The 18,068-nt window shown below is 41.1% G+C and overlaps 1 protein-coding gene across 4 annotated transcripts in view; it reads left to right on the top strand.

The window, feature by feature from the left end:
* The window catches only part of DTNB (dystrobrevin beta), a 232,044-nt gene that overhangs the window by 187,017 nt on the left and 26,959 nt on the right, over positions 1–18,068 (top strand). For 3 of the 4 annotated variants that reach the window (XM_021697733.1, XM_021697735.2, XM_021697732.2), the window contains 3 exons: positions 3,568–3,653; positions 4,721–4,834; positions 10,408–10,504. In XM_021697733.1, the coding sequence (XP_021553408.1) occupies positions 3,568–3,653; positions 4,721–4,834; positions 10,408–10,504 (297 nt within the window). Of the gene's footprint in view, positions 1–3,567; positions 3,654–4,720; positions 4,835–10,407; positions 10,505–15,961; positions 15,983–18,068 lie in introns of all 4 variants that reach the window. The other variant, XM_044918861.1, reaches the window with a different exon arrangement.

Here is an 18,068-nt window from a genome sequence, read left to right as displayed (position 1 = left end):
AGAATCCTACAGTGGCTTCATACCACTTTCAGAATGAAATGGAAACTTTCCAATGCTAAAAGGCCCTTGGTGGTCGCGGCCCAGGGTCATCTCCTAGAGTCTGCTACCAATTTCACCAGAGCCTGCTCTGTTCCATCATACTGACCCGAACACACCCAGATGGAGCAGCTGCAGGCCTTGGCCTCTGCCCAGCACACCCATCCCTTAGCCCAGCACCTGGTTTGCTTCCCCACTTGACTGAGTCTCTGAGAGCCTTTTCATTATCACCTCATTCAAAAAGAGTCAGTCTTCTGTCTCAGTTTACTCTGTTTTGTTACCCTATATTTCATCATTGAATTTATCACCTCTGATGGTCTGTACTTAGATCTTTGGTTCCTTAGCTTTCTCTCCCAGCATCATGTAGCTACACAAGGGTGGGGCTGTATCTTACTCACTCATGCATCCTACTTCCTAGAACAGTATCTAGCACATAGTAGGTGCTCAGGAAATATTTGCTAAATAAAGGAATGAACTAGTTAATTTTTTAAAGAAATCATTCTTAGGTCTCTTGTGGTCAAAGTATTCTGTGTCTTTATGAACTAATAATTCCCTTTCTGTCTTTTTCTCTTCAGTATCCTCGAGGCATTTTAGGAAGAGAGACCTGGCCTGCCTTTCTTTTTTTTTTTTTTTTTATAAAAGAAGCAGTGTGGAGTTTAAGATAGTAAATAAATAAAATCCTAAGTTTCTCTGTTACTTAATGTACACTTGACTGTGTTCAGAATTTGATTGGGTGAAATAAGCCATCATAAACACTTACCCCTGGGGGCTCTCCCTGTTGTCAGCCCAGTGGAACTGCTGCCTCAGGATAGAAATCTTCCACCCTCCCTTCTTTGTACTTGAGTAACAATACTTCTTGGTGCCAAAGAATCTCACCTGGTTAGGAATTGCTGCTGATAATAACTCTTGATCCCTGTTTTAACCTCTTCTTTGAAAGAAGCCTCAGCCTTGCAGTAACTGAAAACTGAAAAAATTCTTTATAAATATCCAATGAAGGGGCACCTGGGTGGCTAAGTCGGTTAAGCATCTACCCAGAGGTCATGATCCCGGGGTCCTGGGATCGAACCCCACATCGGGCTCTCTGCTTAGTAGGAAGTCTGCTTCCACCTCTCCCTTTGCTGCTCCCCCTCCACTTGTGCCCTCTCTCTGTCAAATAAATAAATAAAATCTTTTTTAAAAAGAAAAGAAATTTCCAGTAAAATACTGTGAGGTTTTTGTTTGCCATCACGAAGCCAATTCATTTTAGAGCCCATTTCCTCATCCATAATTTTCCCTGATCCCACGCTAATAAGGAGCCATTTGCTTTAACTCCAGTTTTCAGGAATTGGAAATCCGTTATTCACAGCAGATTCAGTCTCAGGCAAGCCATTTTTCTGAGGCTCAGCTCTGGCTCTCACAAGATTCTGGAAAGAATATAGAAAATTTGCTCAATTGGCTGTTGGTCCACTCTAAAAGAAGAAACGTCACCTTTTTTTTTTCTTTTAAGAAAAAAGTATTTGGTAAAAAAAAAAAAAAAGCCTCCCACCCACATTTGCTATGCTGTTTTACCCCTGTTTATTTAGGAAATGCCACATGAAAAGAATTACTTATTGCATCTTTAAGCTCTAGATAGGAAACAAAGTTTCTGCTTCATGGTAGGTCATGTTTTGGGTAGAACCAAGTATGTGCAGAGTGTAAAGCATAGCCATTGCAGAGCCTTCCTTTTGAGCTTCCATTCTGGTTAGTGGAAAAAAAGGGAACCATCACCTACCTATGCATCCTTTTTCCTAGTTTGTGTTGATTGGCTTCCATATTCTTAAAGGAGGTAATAAGGGTTAGGAATGTCAGTGGATATGCAAATCAAACCACAAATGATTTCTCCAGAGAAGATATGCAAATGCCCAATAAGCACATGAACACATGCTCCACAGATTAGTCATAGGGAAAATGCAAGTTGAATTCACAAGGAGATACCACTTCACACCTACTAGGAAGACTACGATCAAAAAGATGTACAATAACAAGTATTGACAAGGATATGGAAAAAATGGAACCTTCATAAATTGCTGGTGAGCATGTAAAATGGTGCAGCCACTTAGGAAAATAATTTGGCAGTTCCTCAAAAGGCAGTTACTGTATGACCCAGCAATTCCACTCCTAGATGTATACCCAAGAGAAATGAAAACCTATCTGTACACAAAAATGTGTCCACAGATGTTCATAGCAACATATTCAAAATAGCCAAAAAATGGGAAGAACCCAAATGCCCATCAACTGTTGAATGCATAAACAAAATGTGGTATATCCATGTAACAATATTGTTCAGCCCCCCAAAAAATGAAGTATTGATACATGCTACAACACAGATGAACCCTGAAAACATTTTGCTGAAAGAAGCCAGACATAAAAGATCACATATTGTATGATTCCATTTATATGAAATATCCAGAATAGGCAAATCCATAGATGGAAAAAATAGGTTAGCAGTTGTCAGGATGTGGGTGTAGGGGGAATGAGGGATGACTGCTAATGGGTATGGGGTTTCTTTTGGGGCTGATGAAAATGTTCTGGAGTTAGTGGCAGTAAGTAATCTTGTAAATATACTAAAAACCACTGAATTGGACACTTCTTGATTTCAGCTCAGGTCATGATCTCAGAATCCCAGGATCAAGCCCCATGTTGGGCTCTGCGCTCAGCACAGAGTCTGCTTGGGATTCTCTCCCCCCATCTCCTTCTGCCCCTCCCCCTCCTCGTGCTGTCTCTCTCTCAATAAATAAAATCTTTAAAAAACCCCACAAATTAAATATTTCACATGCACTAGAATCTGGTTAAAACAAAAGACAATGGCAGGTGTTGAAGATGTGGAGAAATCGGAATTGTCCCTCGTTGGTGGGATTCTAAAATGGTACAGCTACTTTGGAAAACAGTTGGATCGTTCCTCAAAATATTAAATACAGAGTTAACATATAACTCGGGAATTCCACTCCTAGGTATTTACCCAAGAGAAATAAAAATATATCAACACAAAGACTTGTAAATGAAAATTTACAGCAACTTCATTTGTAACAGTCAAAAACTGGAAACAGTGGAATACTATTCAGCAATAAAAGGGAAGGAGCTCCTGATTCATGGAGCAACAGTGACAAACCTCAGAAACATCATGCTTAGTGAAAGCCAGAAACCAAAGACTGCATATTGTATGAGTCCATATATATGAAGCTTCTAGAAAAGGCAAAACTATAGACAGAAAGTTATCAGTGGTTGCCTGTGGTTGAGGATGAGAGTGGCAATTGACGACAAACCAGCATGAGGGAATTTTTTGTGGTGACGGAAAATGTTCTAAAACTGGACTGTGGTGATTGGTTGCACAACAGTTTAAATTTACTAAGACTTCGTGAATGGTATACTTAAAATAGGTGGATTTTATGGTATAAATTATACCTAAAAAATCTGTTTTAAAAAATCAGTAGTCTAGGACTCAGGATATAGTTTAATCACACACACACCAAAAAAACAAAAAGAAAAACAACCCTTTCTTTCTCCTCACTGTAGACCCGTCCTCCCACTGACTTGAGCTTTAACTTTGATGCCAACAAACAACAAAGACAGCTTATTGCAGAACTAGAAAACAAAAACAGGTAAGTGCAGAGGTCGAGCCAGCTTCTAAAGTCCAAGATCATCATGTGAGTATCTGTTTCTCATTTTCCTTGTAGATTAGCTGGCTTTGTAAAGGAAGACCCCACCTCAGTGAATATAGGCCAGACCAACTCATGGGAATGCCCCTACTCTAATCTGTAGATCTCTGCACGCTCTACATTCTGGTAGCTCACAGCCCTGCTTACGTGCCCTCAGGTGGATTCTTTACCCCAGGGCCTTCTCCCACCCACCAGGTCCCCTCCCATGATTCTGTTTTCCACTCCAACCCCCTTTTGCTCTGTCTAGTCATCTTATCCTGGCCCATTGTGTTGTGTGTGACTGGTCTCTCACCACAAAGCCATTTAAAGACACAGAGAGGGACGCCTGGGTGGCTCAGTCAGTTAAGCGTCTGCCTTCGGCTCAGGTCATGATCCCAGGGTCCCGGGATCGAGTCCCACATCAGGCTCCCTGCTGAGCAAGGAGGGACTTGCTCCCTCTGCCTGCAGCTCCTGCAGCTTGTGCTCTCTCTCTCAAATAGGTAGATAAAATCTTAAAAATAAATAAATAAATAGATAAATAGATTAATTAATTAATTAAAGGCATGGAGACCAGACAGCACACCAGTATGCCCTGAGAGGCAGAAACCGGGACAAGGAGTTGGATGTAACGTAGCAGGCACAGGAAGAAGAAATGGCAGCTCTCATCATTCAGCGGCTCAAGGGGAAGAAGAGAGACAAAGACGGGAGAAGTTAGCATAGGACCCACATTAGGAGATTGCAGGGAGTTCTTTTTTCCTTTCCCTAGAAAGGAACAGAGCTTTCTAGTGGTGGTTTTCCTTTTGTGGAGATTTTTCAAGTTCTTGAGAAGAGTATTTATATCACTTTTTCTACCACAAAGGATTGTTTCATTGAGGAAATATGAAGTGCAGCAGTGTTAAGAAGGTGGCTCTTTGACATCTTGGTCATTCGGAAACAGAACAAGATTGGGAGAGGCCACTGTACTACAGTTAGAAGTCCTGACAGGAAAGAGCGAGCTGTGCAGCCATCTTTCTTTCATCTGTCCTCTCTAGGGAGATCCTGCAAGAGATCCAGCGTCTCCGTCTGGAGCATGAGCAGGCTTCCCAGCCCACCCCCGAGAAGGCGCAGCAGAACCCCACATTGCTGGCAGAGCTGCGGCTGCTGAGGTAAGTATCTGCTACAGTAGGAATTTATGTGTCAGGGAACCAAACTAGTGGGATAGAATCTGTTTATCACTATAACTAGTCCTGTCAGAACAAATGCATTCCACTCATTCTGTTACCGCTTCACGTGTTTGGCTTCCATTATTAATGACTCTGAGAACTTCAGCCATCATTACAGAACTAGGTCAACACCATTCTCCAGCTCCATGACAAGCAGAGCAGTGTTTATACTTTTGTGATTGCTTTAAGACCATTGTGCTACAATCTTCTTATCTTGTTAATTAGTCTGACTTTAAAGACTCTTGGCAGGAATAATGCTCTTCTGTCCTATGAGTATATTCTCCTGGTGCCTCATGGAGCAGGACTCTGTTGAAGGAGAAGGGTGCTTGCTACCTATGCACATCCTCAGACACAAAACCAAGTGGGAGTCCCTTGCACCATGGCTGTGGAATCTTCCCACTTCAGCATAAATACAAACTGTCTCAGGACTGGGAGACTAAAGGGCACAGGATCTGACTAGGGGTAGAGAGCAGCTTCAGCCCCCATTCGGATGCTATTTTGGAGGAAATGGAGAAATCTTCTAGAAGACTGTAACATGAAAGTGAACCAGTCAAAGCTATTAGGGTCTTATATCCTATCAGTCTTAGAAAGATGTGTGTGTACTCTTTGGTAAGTGAAGACATTTTGGACACTAAGTGACTTGATTTTCACCAGACCTCTAAATTTCCAAAGAGTGGGTTCTTTCTGTGTAGGTTGTAACATTTGACATTCCACAGTTGATTTTTAATGTGCTATCACCTGGGATTCTGCATAGCTATCCTTTTTTTTTTTAATTAACATATAATGTATTATTAGTTTCAGAGGCAGAGTTCAGTGACTCATCAGTCTTATATAATACCCAGTGCTCATTACATCATGTGCCCTCTTTAATGTCCATCACCCAGTTACCCCATCCTCCCCCCGCCACCCAGCAACCCCCAGTTTGTTTCCTCTGATTAAGAGTCTCTTATGGTTTGTCTCCCTCTCTGGTTTCATCTTGTTTTATTTTTCCCTCTCTTCCCCTATGATCCTCTGTTTTGTTTTTAAAGTCCACATGTGTGTTAGATCATATAATTGTCTTTCTCTGATTGACTTATTTCACTTATAGCTGTCCTTTTTTAATTTTTCTTTGGCTTAGTCATTTAGCTTCTCAACCATGATTTCTTTTCCTAGAGAATGGAGATTATTGTTTTTCTGTAACTATCTTTCTGTCTAGATTTATATCATCAATAAATAAGTCACAAAGAATTTAAACTGTGCAGATGAAAATCATTAGAGATATAGAGATTTCCATTCTTCTGAAAATTCATTTTAGTTTCTATATTTAATTGGGCTTGAGGATTTGGTTGCTATGCGGTCCTCTATTGCATGCCTGGGATGTTGGCAGGTTGGTGCTACACTAGGAAGTCTGGGAGAACATGTCCTGCTGACTCAAACCCAGTGTAATTCTAAACTCTCAGCATAAGATACAACTGTTCTGTTTCCCCACCACGGCTCAGGCACAAGTAACTATTTTGTATTTAGCAAAGCAAAAATGGTTCTACTCCAGTTTTAACTGCTGCTGGAAGTGGGATTGCCAGAAGTCCTTTATTAAGCTGGAGGGGTCTGAAAAATATCATAGATTTAGTAGGCAAAGGGCTAATAAGTCCAGTGGTGTCATGTCACGTAGGCAGCAAGAAGCAAGAATTTAACCTAAATCCAAGGAGGGTCTAACTCTTGAGAAATCAGGAAGTATTTAAATAATCTAAAAAGCAGCTTCCATTATCATTGAAGAAAGAGGGACTATTTCATTATTGTGCAGGATCGATTGGTTATGCATACAGACAAAACATACTGGCTCTTTGCTTCATACTGTATAGAGAAAATACCACCAGATGGATTAAACATGAAGACAAAACTTTAAAACTTTAGAAGAAAATGTAGGGAATGTCTTTTTTTTTTTTTTTTTTTTACAATTTTATTTATTTATTAGAGAAAGAGAGCATGATCAGGGTGCGGCGGAGGAGCAGAGAGAAAGGAAAAAGCAGACTCCCCGCTGAGCAGGGAGCCCAACATGGGGCTCAATCCCAGAACCCTGGGATCATGACCTGAGCCGAAGGCAGGCACTTAACTAACCATGAAAGAAGTTGGTAAATTCATCTATATTCATATTAAGAACTGTTGTTTATCAAAAGACATATAAAGGGCAAGATTCATTCCTAGGTATCTGACATCTTCTGGTTTTGACCAATATATAGGAATCCAGGAACTGCTAATACCCAGCTAGTATAATAAAAGAAGATGGAGAATTTCATTCTTAGGATTAGTTGTCATGAATTCTGACAACCAGGGTTGTCTTTTCCCCTTGATTATTATTTTTAATGGCATATTCATTGGCTTCCAATATATATATGACAAATATATATGACATATATGACAACAGCATATATATGACAAATGTGTAAGATACGAAGTATAATGATAAAATGAATACGCATGAACCCACATCTACTCATATATTGTTAAAACCGTGTCGTGTAAAAGTGCCCCCGATCCCATTTCCTTGCTTCCACCTTCTCCACAGAGCTCACCTCTATCCAGAATTTGGTTTATCATTCCTTTGCCTTTTAAATAGTATTATCAAATATATGTGTATTCCCACATATTGAAGTGTTTAGTTTTGCATTTTGTTTTTTGAGCTTTCGAGAAATGTTATTATATGCATATAGTGGAACCTTCCCCCCACCCCCGCCCCCCAGTATTATGCTTCAGGATCCTTCCATGTAGCTGGAGTTCATTCATTTTCACCACATATTATAATGACTTGGTTATGCACAGCACAGGGAAAGAGTACTGCATCCAGTCTTAAAAGTTCAGGGAAGAAAGGCTTTCTAGAAAACTGAATGAGTCAGTTTCTCTTTATTGCATTTATAGCTGCACTGTACTGGAAATTTAGAGAGTATGAAGACTAGAAAACAATGGTTCCATCTTAAAAATTTATAATATAGTTTTGAAAATAAATGTAAAATAATTTTCTAGTCAGTTAACTAATATTATAGTTACTAAATAGTATGGGCACTATGTCATAAGAAATCTAAGTAGGTGGGGCGCCTGGGTAGCTCAGTCAGTTAAGCATCAGCCTTTGGCTCAGGTCATGATCTCAGAGTCCTGAGATCGAGCCCTGCATTGGGCTCCCTGCTCAGCAGGAAGTCAGCTTCTTCCTCTCTCTCTGCCCCACACCCTGCTCATTATCTCTCTTTCTCTGTCTCAAAAAATAAAATCTTAAAAAAAAAAAAAGAATATAAGAAGGAAAATATATACACACATATATATACATATATGTGTATATGTATGTGTATATATATATATATATATGTCTATGTGTATATATATATATATATATACATATATATATATATACATATATACATATATATATATATACATATATAGGCTGGAAGCAGTTAGACCCATGGAGGTGGTGGAAATTGAGCTAGACCATGAAAGGTAGGGATGATGTGGATAAAACCTGGGAGAAAACATTTCAGATTAGAAGTGGAGTTGGGGTTCAGCATGATTCCCCAAATAACTATATGATAAATTTCAGAGGAGGGAAGGAGTCTTGGAGCTAAGAATTTGTTTCAGGCATCCATTGCATTAATCTTTAAAGTGCCAGTGATATGAGATAAAATTAGTTGAATAATTGAGACCGGATTCTAGGGAGCCTTAAGTGATAGGTGATTGGAAGTCCTTGGAGGATTTCAAACAATGATTGTGTAACTTCACCAGATGTTAACTGAGTACATACTGGAGGCGTGATAGTCTCTTAACCATTCAGTACATGCAAAGACTCATCCCTGACCTCAAGGATTTTGCATCATGGTAGGAATGACAGCAATGCAAGATAAAATAAATTAAGTACCACAGAGAAGCACCAATTGCTATGGTGATTAATTGAGCAGGACTTGACACCTGCTGAAGTAATCAGGAGAAGCTTCCTGGGAAGAGTGACATTTGGGTTGGACACTAAGGAGTGAATAACATTTGGAAGAAGTGGGGGAATGGCTGTGAGTCGTGAAATGATAGGATCTGTTTAGGGAAAAAGGAACCATCAACTAGACATCCAGACATGGAAGGGAATAGAAGGTGAGGCACTAGGGATAGGAATGTTGGTGGGGTCTGGAGCAGCATTCTCTGATAGAAATATAATGTGAGCCACATATGTAATTAAAACTTTTCTAACAACCACAATGAAAAACTAAAAGGAAATAGGTGCCATTAATTTTAACACTATCTTTTACTTAACCTGATTTACCCAAAATATTACCATTTCAACATATAATCAACATTAAAAAATATTGAGATATTTTACTTTCTTTTTTTTTTTTCACAGTAAGGTTTTGAAATCCAGTGCATCTCAATTCAGAATACCCATGTTTCAAGTGTTCAGTAGTCACATGTGGCTAGTGGCTACTAGAGTGGACAGCTGAGGCATGGATCATGCAAGGCAAGAGTTAGTGATGCTAGAAATTCTACTAAGATTATTACATAAGATGATGAACAGTCTTTGAGCAGCATTGTAAAGTTCATAGAACACTTTCATACCTAGTATCTTATTTGATCCTCAAAACATTGCCATTGCTGTTTGTAGTTAGTCCCATTTTAGCAAAGAGAAAATTGAGGCTCTTACAGGGTAAGTGACTTGGCCAAGTTTGTAGTATTTAGTAAATGATGGCCCTAAGTCTCCTGATTTCTATTCCACCTCAGCATACCAGGTGAAATCAGGATTAATCAGGATGGGAGACCATTGCACATGTGAGGTAAGGTGTGCCTGGATAAAGTGAGAGACGTGGGGAGAGAAAGACACGTAAAGTTCTAGGAAAGAATCATGTGAATTGGGTGATGGAGAATAGGATATAAGCAGAAAAGTATTAAAGAGGACTGAAGTTTTCAGCCATGACAACTGGGAGAAATCAGGAAAGAGAACTATTTGTGGACCACAGTCTTAAGTTTGGTTTTGGACATACTGAGCTAGAATTGACATGAAATCTGTCCTCAGGAAAAAGTGAATTCTCTTAGACACAGAGTCACCCTAATGTCAGTCACGCTCTTGAGGCTGGTGTCTGGTGCTGGAAGTAATAGCAACGGAACCCTATTCTCCCTGAGCAGTTTTCATACATTTTCTCACTACCAATTTAAATGTGGACTAGTTTTATGTATCTTTCTAAATGAGGTTTTTGACTTCCTGAGGAATTTTTTAAATTGCTTTATTAATAATATTAATAATACTTTTTCTCTATATTGCCATATCTATACTGTGTGTTTTCCAAAGCATTTTTACATACTATTCTCACAACAGTAAAGGAAAGAGAGCAAAACAAATATTATGCCCACTTTCTAACATAACTAGTAGAGGTTAAATGACTTGCTCAGCTTATCAGACCCTGGTAAGTAGCAGAATTCGGGTCTAAAATCAGTTTCACCTACACTTGGACCCTTCTTTGAAGATCCCTTTATCTTCAGAGTTTTCTTGCTGATGGGCTTTTCCCCTCGGACAGGCAGAGGAAAGATGAGCTGGAGCAGAGAATGTCGGCACTGCAGGAGAGCAGGCGTGAGCTGATGGTTCAGCTGGAAGGGCTGATGAAGCTGCTGAAGGTGAGAGAGCCCTGGCGCCTCCCCGCTCCCTGCCGCCCCGCTCCCCGCCGCCCCGCCTCCCCACCCTCCACTCAGCTGTCCTCCTTCGCCTTCACCACCGGCTCCACTGCCTCCCCTGTGGTGTCAGGACAGGACTCAGCTAAAGGATGAAATGCCGCTGCCCATAAAGTTAGCTTGACTCCAGAAATTCCTCGAAACTAGCGTGAAGCTGGATGATAAAAAATGAGTAACTGGAACTAGAGTTCTGTCCTTGAGTAGTTGCTTATATGAATAAATATAAAGGTTTGTAAAGAGGATATTAACTATATGTAAATGAAAATTTCTCAACGATTTAAAGTTTCTATTAAGACAAGTTTTCAAATAGTCCACCTAAATACGTAACAATTATTAACTATTTTAGTAAGTATTACAGCAGCAAACCAAGCTAATCAGACTAATTCTAATGAATAACTTTATTAGGAGGAAAAAAATAGCATATTAGCTCTAGGTTTGTTATATTGGAGCTTAAATAACTTTGGGATGATTCAGGTCTCACTATCTTTTTTTTTTTTTTTTTTGAATTTATTACAAGCCCTGTGCCCCAGAGGAGAGAGAGTCACTCTTGGCATTTAAACGTCCTCACCTAGACAGTTTTACTGGCATTCAACAGGAATATTTACCCAGATACGGAGCAGCAATACCAGAGCACATTTGTTCCTGCTGCTAATTCCTTGGTTCTCTGTGTCTGTGCTGTAAACCACCGTATTTTGTGGTGGGACAGAGTTAGCAGCCAGAGTGGAGATCACACAGTGTGGATTACCTCAAAAGCCCTGAGGGGAGTGGATTGAATCCTGTGGTAGGGGAGTCATTGAAGTTTTTGGAAATAATGGTTTGGGAAAATGTGTAGAGCAGATTAGAGAGGGGAGAAACTAAAGGAGAAATGGAGACAAATATAATCATCTAGCCTGAAGTGAGTGACAAGGGTCTAGACTAGGAGTGGTGGCTCAAGAAAACATCCACTTGGAGACTTCTTTCTACTTCTCTATTCCAGACGGGTCCCTTCATAATGAAGCTAGAGGTATTAGCAGCTTGGGTAAATGCAGTGTTTGTGTTTTAAACTGACTTGGGACTTGCTCAAGACAATCACTTCTTTTAGTCTTGAGCTTTGGTCCCGGGTATTTGGGTGGTTTTGCAGGGACATGTTTCTACATTAACCCTTTTAACAGAATTTCTCCTGAGAAATATTTCATGTCTAAGTGGGTCTTGTTTAAAGAAAATCTTTATTTTTTTTTTAAGATTTTATTTATTTATTTGACAGAGAGAGCGAGAGAGCACAAGCAGGGAGAACAGCAGAGGGAGAGGGAGAAGCAGGCTCCCCTCCAAGCAGGGAGCCCGATGCAGGGTTCGATCCCAGGACCCTGAGATCATGACCTGAGCCGAAGGCAGACGCTCAGCCATCTGAGTGTTTAAAGAAAATCTTATGCATAAAACCTGGCCCACATCCCTCTAACAGTTGTCAAGAATCCAGCTACTCCAGCCCCATCACCCACTCAAGACAGCAGAGATATACTTAAATGCATTTGGCTGTTGTAACATCTGGAGCCGTGTGGGGCTTTGAAAGCCCTGCCATGTGGGGTAGTCCCCTGTCAGGAGATAAATGGATCCACCCACCCCTTGCCTGGGTCAAACTCCTTTTTTAGTAAGATGCTCTCAGACATTCCCCAAACATAGGTGGGAAGGTACCCTAGGGTAATTTTTGTAAAAGGCAAAAGGTTTATGCAAACTGAAGGGAGGTCAGAATATATTTCCCCAAAGTACCGCGGTGTGCTTTCTCGTCAGCTGGGTGACCCTCATGTTTCTTAAGAGTTCCTGGTTCAGAGCCCCATGTATATTACTTAACTTTGTAGTTCACTTCCAGTGCTGGTGTTCAGGGGCTAAGTAGAATGGGCTGATGCCTAGAACTCTGATACCAACCCCTGAGTTTCTTTGTATTTCTAGCTATTGTCTTATAGTAAAGTAAGCAGGATCCTGGTGCCCCAGTTTGTAGAATCCCCTGCCAGCTTCTTAAATGTCTTAGAGTTTACTCATCTGATAGGCTGAGGCCATTCATACTGGGAGGAGGAATTTGCAACACAGACCAGGAATGTTGTCTTTTTATCCATTGATTAGAACTTACAGTTGAAAATCTCATGCCTCTAGTGTCCAGCTACCTATAAGGATGATAGCACAATCCTAATTTGTATATTACACGCACTCCTAAAAGGTCATCCATAGGAATCATTGACTTCCATGAAAATTTCAAAGATGTTTTCCTACTGTTAAAAAAAATATTCACCAACCCATAATAAAAGTACACTTTAGAATCCTAGTTTTAATTTCAAAGGACTGTCCTGCCTTCATTGATGTTCAGTCTGCTAGCATTTAATGCTCTCATAAAACAGCTGTAAGCACTTAGTCAAATGGACAATCAAACCACATGGTCTGGGATACTCATAAATTAAAATATGCCACACAGTAAATTTCCATTTCACAGCAAGTTCTTTCTACTGCTTCAGTGAAATATAATGTACATTGTCTGTTTATCTGAAAAATGATAATTTAAGGAAGCATACATATGAAGTGTCACCATTGCTTATTAATTCATTCAACAATAATCTTAAGTCCTTTTTTGGGAATAAGGCAGGGTGAAAAGTAATCATACATTTATTTAACAAGAAAATATTGGTTCCTGAATATCACATTTAGCTATTTGGCGATGAGTAAGATTTAGTCCCCGTCACCAAGGAGTATCAGGGACCTTCTTAATAGTTTTTTTGTCTGTTTGTTTTCTTAATAACATAATGTAGACTGACACCCAGGTACCCGTGGTCAGAGTGTATCTTTTCCTTACATTTTTCCCCTGATTAATGTGTATAGGTAACCTCTGTCTCAAACTTATTTCATCTGGAAGTGGTTGTATGTTGGTGTTTCACTTTCTAAATCATGTCCCCGGTATTTTTCTGCCTCATTTTCCATTTTTCTAATATTGCTTTTGAAACATAGTCACCAGGTGAATTCTGTAGTTTTGGATTTCAACCTTATTTGTGAACGAGGTTTAGAATATAAATTTTCATATAAATAACTACAATGTTTATGGCAGGACTGTGGCCACCTAGCCAGACATCCCCCACGTGATGTGGAAGAGTCTCACATGTTTTTAGGTGACATAAGCACTTCTAGATTTGCACTTTTTAGTTAAAGTATTATGACTTCCTTTAAATCAGCTTGGCTCCTAGGCCAGTTGCCATCAGTCAGTGTTTACTGACCACAGCTGACGATAACAAAAAGGTTCCAAGACCTTATACCTGACCTGTTTACTGTGTTGACAGAGCCTTCAAGGCTTTATCTGAGTAACTTCCAGTGAGTTTAAATACTGTAACACCATCCCGAGTAACACTTTGTCAAAGCCCGCCCCTTTTTAATCCCAGTGTACAGTGAAGGCCTCTGACTCCGGAAAACGCTGCCCTGTCCACCCCTCCCGTCCTAACCTGACACATGGTTACTGCAGATTATAATGATGTCATGTCTTTGAACAAACTATTAATAGCAGTCACCAGATGTGCAAACATGAAACATTGCCTTCTGAAATTTCCTTATTCTGTTGAGCCAAAGCAATGTTACCTCCAGTACTAAACCCAGAAAAAACAGTGAAAATAGGGAGGTGTCTTAGAAACAGTTCTGAGAACTTTCATCCTGGTCTTCTGACCTCAGCTGCCATTTCAGCCTGTCAGGATTGCCTCCTCCCTCCCCCACCATTTCAGTGTCCATGTCAACACTTAGTGCCAGGAATAAAAACACATTTTAAATTGTTTAATAACTCTTCCTTTGGCTCTCTGCCTTGGCTAGTGAATGGAAGAAGAGTGTTCTGCCTTAGAGGGAAGCCTGGCCAGGAAGGGAGATATCCTCCCAATTGCAGAGTTAGAATCCCTTCTAATCAGAGCCGTACATGCCAGATACACAAGCTAAAAGGTGCTAACTTTGTAAGGCTAACTCAGCTCATGCTCAGGGCCCCTCTTTGCTTGGGCTCCTGTGAGTATACGTATGGTCAGGCATGTAGCAGCTGGGTTTGATTATGAAGAACATCTTCTTGTGCTGACTTGGAGTCTCCTTAAGAGAGTTCTTGGTGCCCATTTAATTCCTAGTCCATGTCTCTCCCTTGCAGGAACAAAATTATTTTTTTCCAGATTTTTTACCTCCTCTTTCCTTTTTGTAATTGGTGGGACTTTCCGAAGTCATTCTCGCCATGGCCCCCAGATCTGCAGACTCTGTGAAAGCAGAAGCTCTCGTCCATCCCTAAGACTTCCCACACACATGTTCAATGAAGACGGCCTGCACGGATGGATCCGATTTAAATAGAACCATTGCAACCGCTTTTAGATTTGCCCACTTGAGGCAAAGAGCAAAGGCTCCCTGACCACAGTTACCCATGATGAGGCACAGAAAGAAGAAGCAAAAAGACCCGTGAAAAGACAGAGGGAAGGACTGAGGGAGAGAGAAACTCAGAAGTGTTTATTTCGTCTTCCTAGTGGTGCATGCTGATAGCTGAGAGCTGGCGAGTACCCACGCTGCCCACGGTCACTGGAAGGCTCTGGAAGACAGAGGCTAGGCCTTAGCTTCATGTTTCCAGTGCTTTATGCATAAGTACTAAAGGAACCTGTGTTGAGTTAGTGAAAAACTGAGGTCAAGAGTTCTTTTTCAAAAGCCTCTCAGGGCCCTGGAGCAGTTTCCAATTTATTGGAGGAATGGGGATGCATGTGCGTCCTTGGGGAAAAAAAAACCCACAAAGCAGCCCAAAAGCAAGTGGAGAGGAGGGGACTAAATAAGGGAATCTGTGGTCAGGTGAAATTGCTAGTTTGGGGGAAGTTTTTAGAGCAGTGTCTCTCAATCTAACAGGCATCAGAATCCGCTGCCAGGCTCTGACATGCGTGGCTGTGCCCCACCCACCCTGAGTTTGAATTCAGGTGGTCTTGGCTGGTGCCCCAAACTTGCATCTCTGACAAGTTCCCCGGTGCGGCTGCTGCTTTGAGGACTGCTGGTCTAGAGAAATATAGCTAACACACATGAATATGGGGGATGGCGAGATTGATTATTGGGCTTTTGAGGCTTCGTGGAGCTGTCTTTGAGTTTACCCTAAACAGCTGGGTGACCTCGGGCAAGTCAGGCTCTCTAGGCCTTTTCAGTCTGTAAATGAGGAAGTTGGATTAGATGGTTTCCCAGCTCTAGAAGCTAGCACTGAATGAACCGGGTGGGGAAGAGGCCTGCCGTTCACTCTGTCCAGCTGATGGTGCTCTGATGGCAGTCAGGGCCTTTGGTCTCTGAACCTGGGGGCCTGGCCTGGCTTGCCAGATTCTTCTATCATTTCTTCCAGATGTTTGTGGTGATGGGCATTAATCTCTCTCCTTTTTCCCTCTGCCTTTTCTTCATCTGCAACATCTCTAGGAGGAAGAGCAAAAGCAGGCAGTAAGTGAACTTGGGGATTCTCGCTCCTTTTGCATGGTCTTCTTTTCGAACTCATGTAACTGTTATATACGTTGTCCTCCCCTCTCTGTGCAAGTTCATCTCTGCAGAGTTGGTTATGTGTAAAACCCTCACCAACTCTCTCCGTGGTGGTGTAAAATGGCCTGAAAGTCCACGTCATGTTTACCTAGTAGAGCATGTTCTTACTTGAAACCAGAGCTTGTTGAATTTTTTTTTTTTAAGTACACATCTGTTGTGTTTAGTTAAATATGCATGATTAGCCAGGCCACGATTGCATTTTCCTGCTTTTGCATTCTCTGGTGCTTCATGTCTATAGTGACTTTAATTGCTCGAAACAGCTTTTGGGGTTGTGGGGTGACCTCAGGTCTAAATGCTATGTCATGAATGATTGTGCATGAAAATGTGTAGTTTTTGTGATGACTTGAAATGTCCTTTAGTCTTGATCAGGCTTCTGGATGCTCCAGCTCCAGTAGCCTTTGTAACAAAGTTATCAATGAAAACTAAGTGGTTATGGAGCTCTGGTTTTTTAGCTAAAATGGCTGTTGCATGGTGTTTAGGGAAGTTTTATGTTTGTTTCTATTTTTCCGGATAGCCCTTAACCCACACAAGAAAATCAATTGAGGGCCTATCCACAATAGTACCCCATATGTGTATATAACATTGTAAGGTTTCCAAAGCATACGTTTTTTTACACAAGCTAAACCTGATTTTTAATTCACCTCGGGGCTTTAATTTTAAAAGCGAGAAATATGAAATGTTTAATTCAAAAAATTTACTGATTTCTTTTTCAAAAAACAAACTGATCCATGTTTTAAATTAAGAATAGGAATCTACATTATATTTTTTATTTTCAGTTAGGACAATGAAATAATAAAGGGGAGAAGAAAGGAAGGAAGAGATCAAATGAGGGGATGAGGCAAGAAAGGAGCAAGGGAGAAACAGACCGTCAGAAAGAGGGAACAGGGGCACCTGGGTGGCTCAGTTGTTAAGCGTCTTCTGCCTTCGGCTCAGGTCATGATCTCAGGGTCCTGGGATCGAGCCCCACATTGGGTTCCCTACTTGGCGGGAAGCCTGCTTCTCCCTCTCCCACTCCCCCTGCTTGTGTTCCCTCTCTCTCTGAGTCTCTCTCCGTCAAATAAATAAATAAAATCTTTTAAAAAAAAAAAAGAAAGAGGGAACAAAGATAGATTATGGGATTAAGATACGCGAACAACCCAGAAATCTCAGTGGCTTTACTGTAACAAAAGTTTGTTTGGTTTTGGTTTTTTCCTCATTAATACATAGTTTATTGCTTTGAACTTATGGCGTGTCCTCAGTAGGTACATTCACATGGGCAAAAGCAGGAGAAGATGAGGATGGAAAGTCAAGCCCAGTCATTAAATGCTTCTTCCAGGAACTGACACACATCACTTCCACTGCATTTCATTGGCCAAAGCAAGTTACATGACCACCCTTGACTTCCGGGGGACATGGAAGTTATCCTCCAGTTTGCTTGGAAGCCGCAGAGAAGCAGATGCTGGTAATGCCTACCATGAGTAGGAGGATGGGTGAGCTTGTGATTAGAGAAGGAAAGAGAACATCTTTCCTTCCTTCTCCCTGCTCCCCCCTTTCCCTGATAGCCTCATCTCCTTCCTGCCGACCTAGGGCATCACCTCACCTGTTGCTGCTGACAACCAGTGTTCCCCTTCTTCTCTTCCCTCCCCTACACCCCAAAGATGCATGTCACAGCTAAAACCACTTGCTGGGAACTTATTCCAGCAGTCTGCGCAGACTAGCATCTCCTGATCCCTCTCTGAATGTGCCAGCTCAGAGTGAAATACCTTGCACCTTACCTGAGAACTCTCTCTCAGAAGAGGGCAGACATTATGAGGATCTATTTTTTAATGGTAGCAGTAGAGCTTCCAATAGACATTTCATTTTTTAAAAATATTATGGATTGCCATGTAATCCAAGAACCAGAAATTGCCACTTCTGGTATTTTGTTTCTCAGGTCAATTTAAAACTGACCTTGGGGCATCCGGCTGGCTCAGTCAGTAGAGCATGTGACTCTTGATCTCAGGGTTTGAGC

Source organism: Neomonachus schauinslandi, chromosome 10 (genome assembly GCF_002201575.2).
Source record: "Neomonachus schauinslandi chromosome 10, ASM220157v2, whole genome shotgun sequence".
Lineage (NCBI taxonomy): Eukaryota > Metazoa > Chordata > Mammalia > Carnivora > Phocidae > Neomonachus > Neomonachus schauinslandi.
Note: the sequence above shows the minus strand (reverse complement) of the source record. Positions and strands in the feature narration are given on the sequence as shown.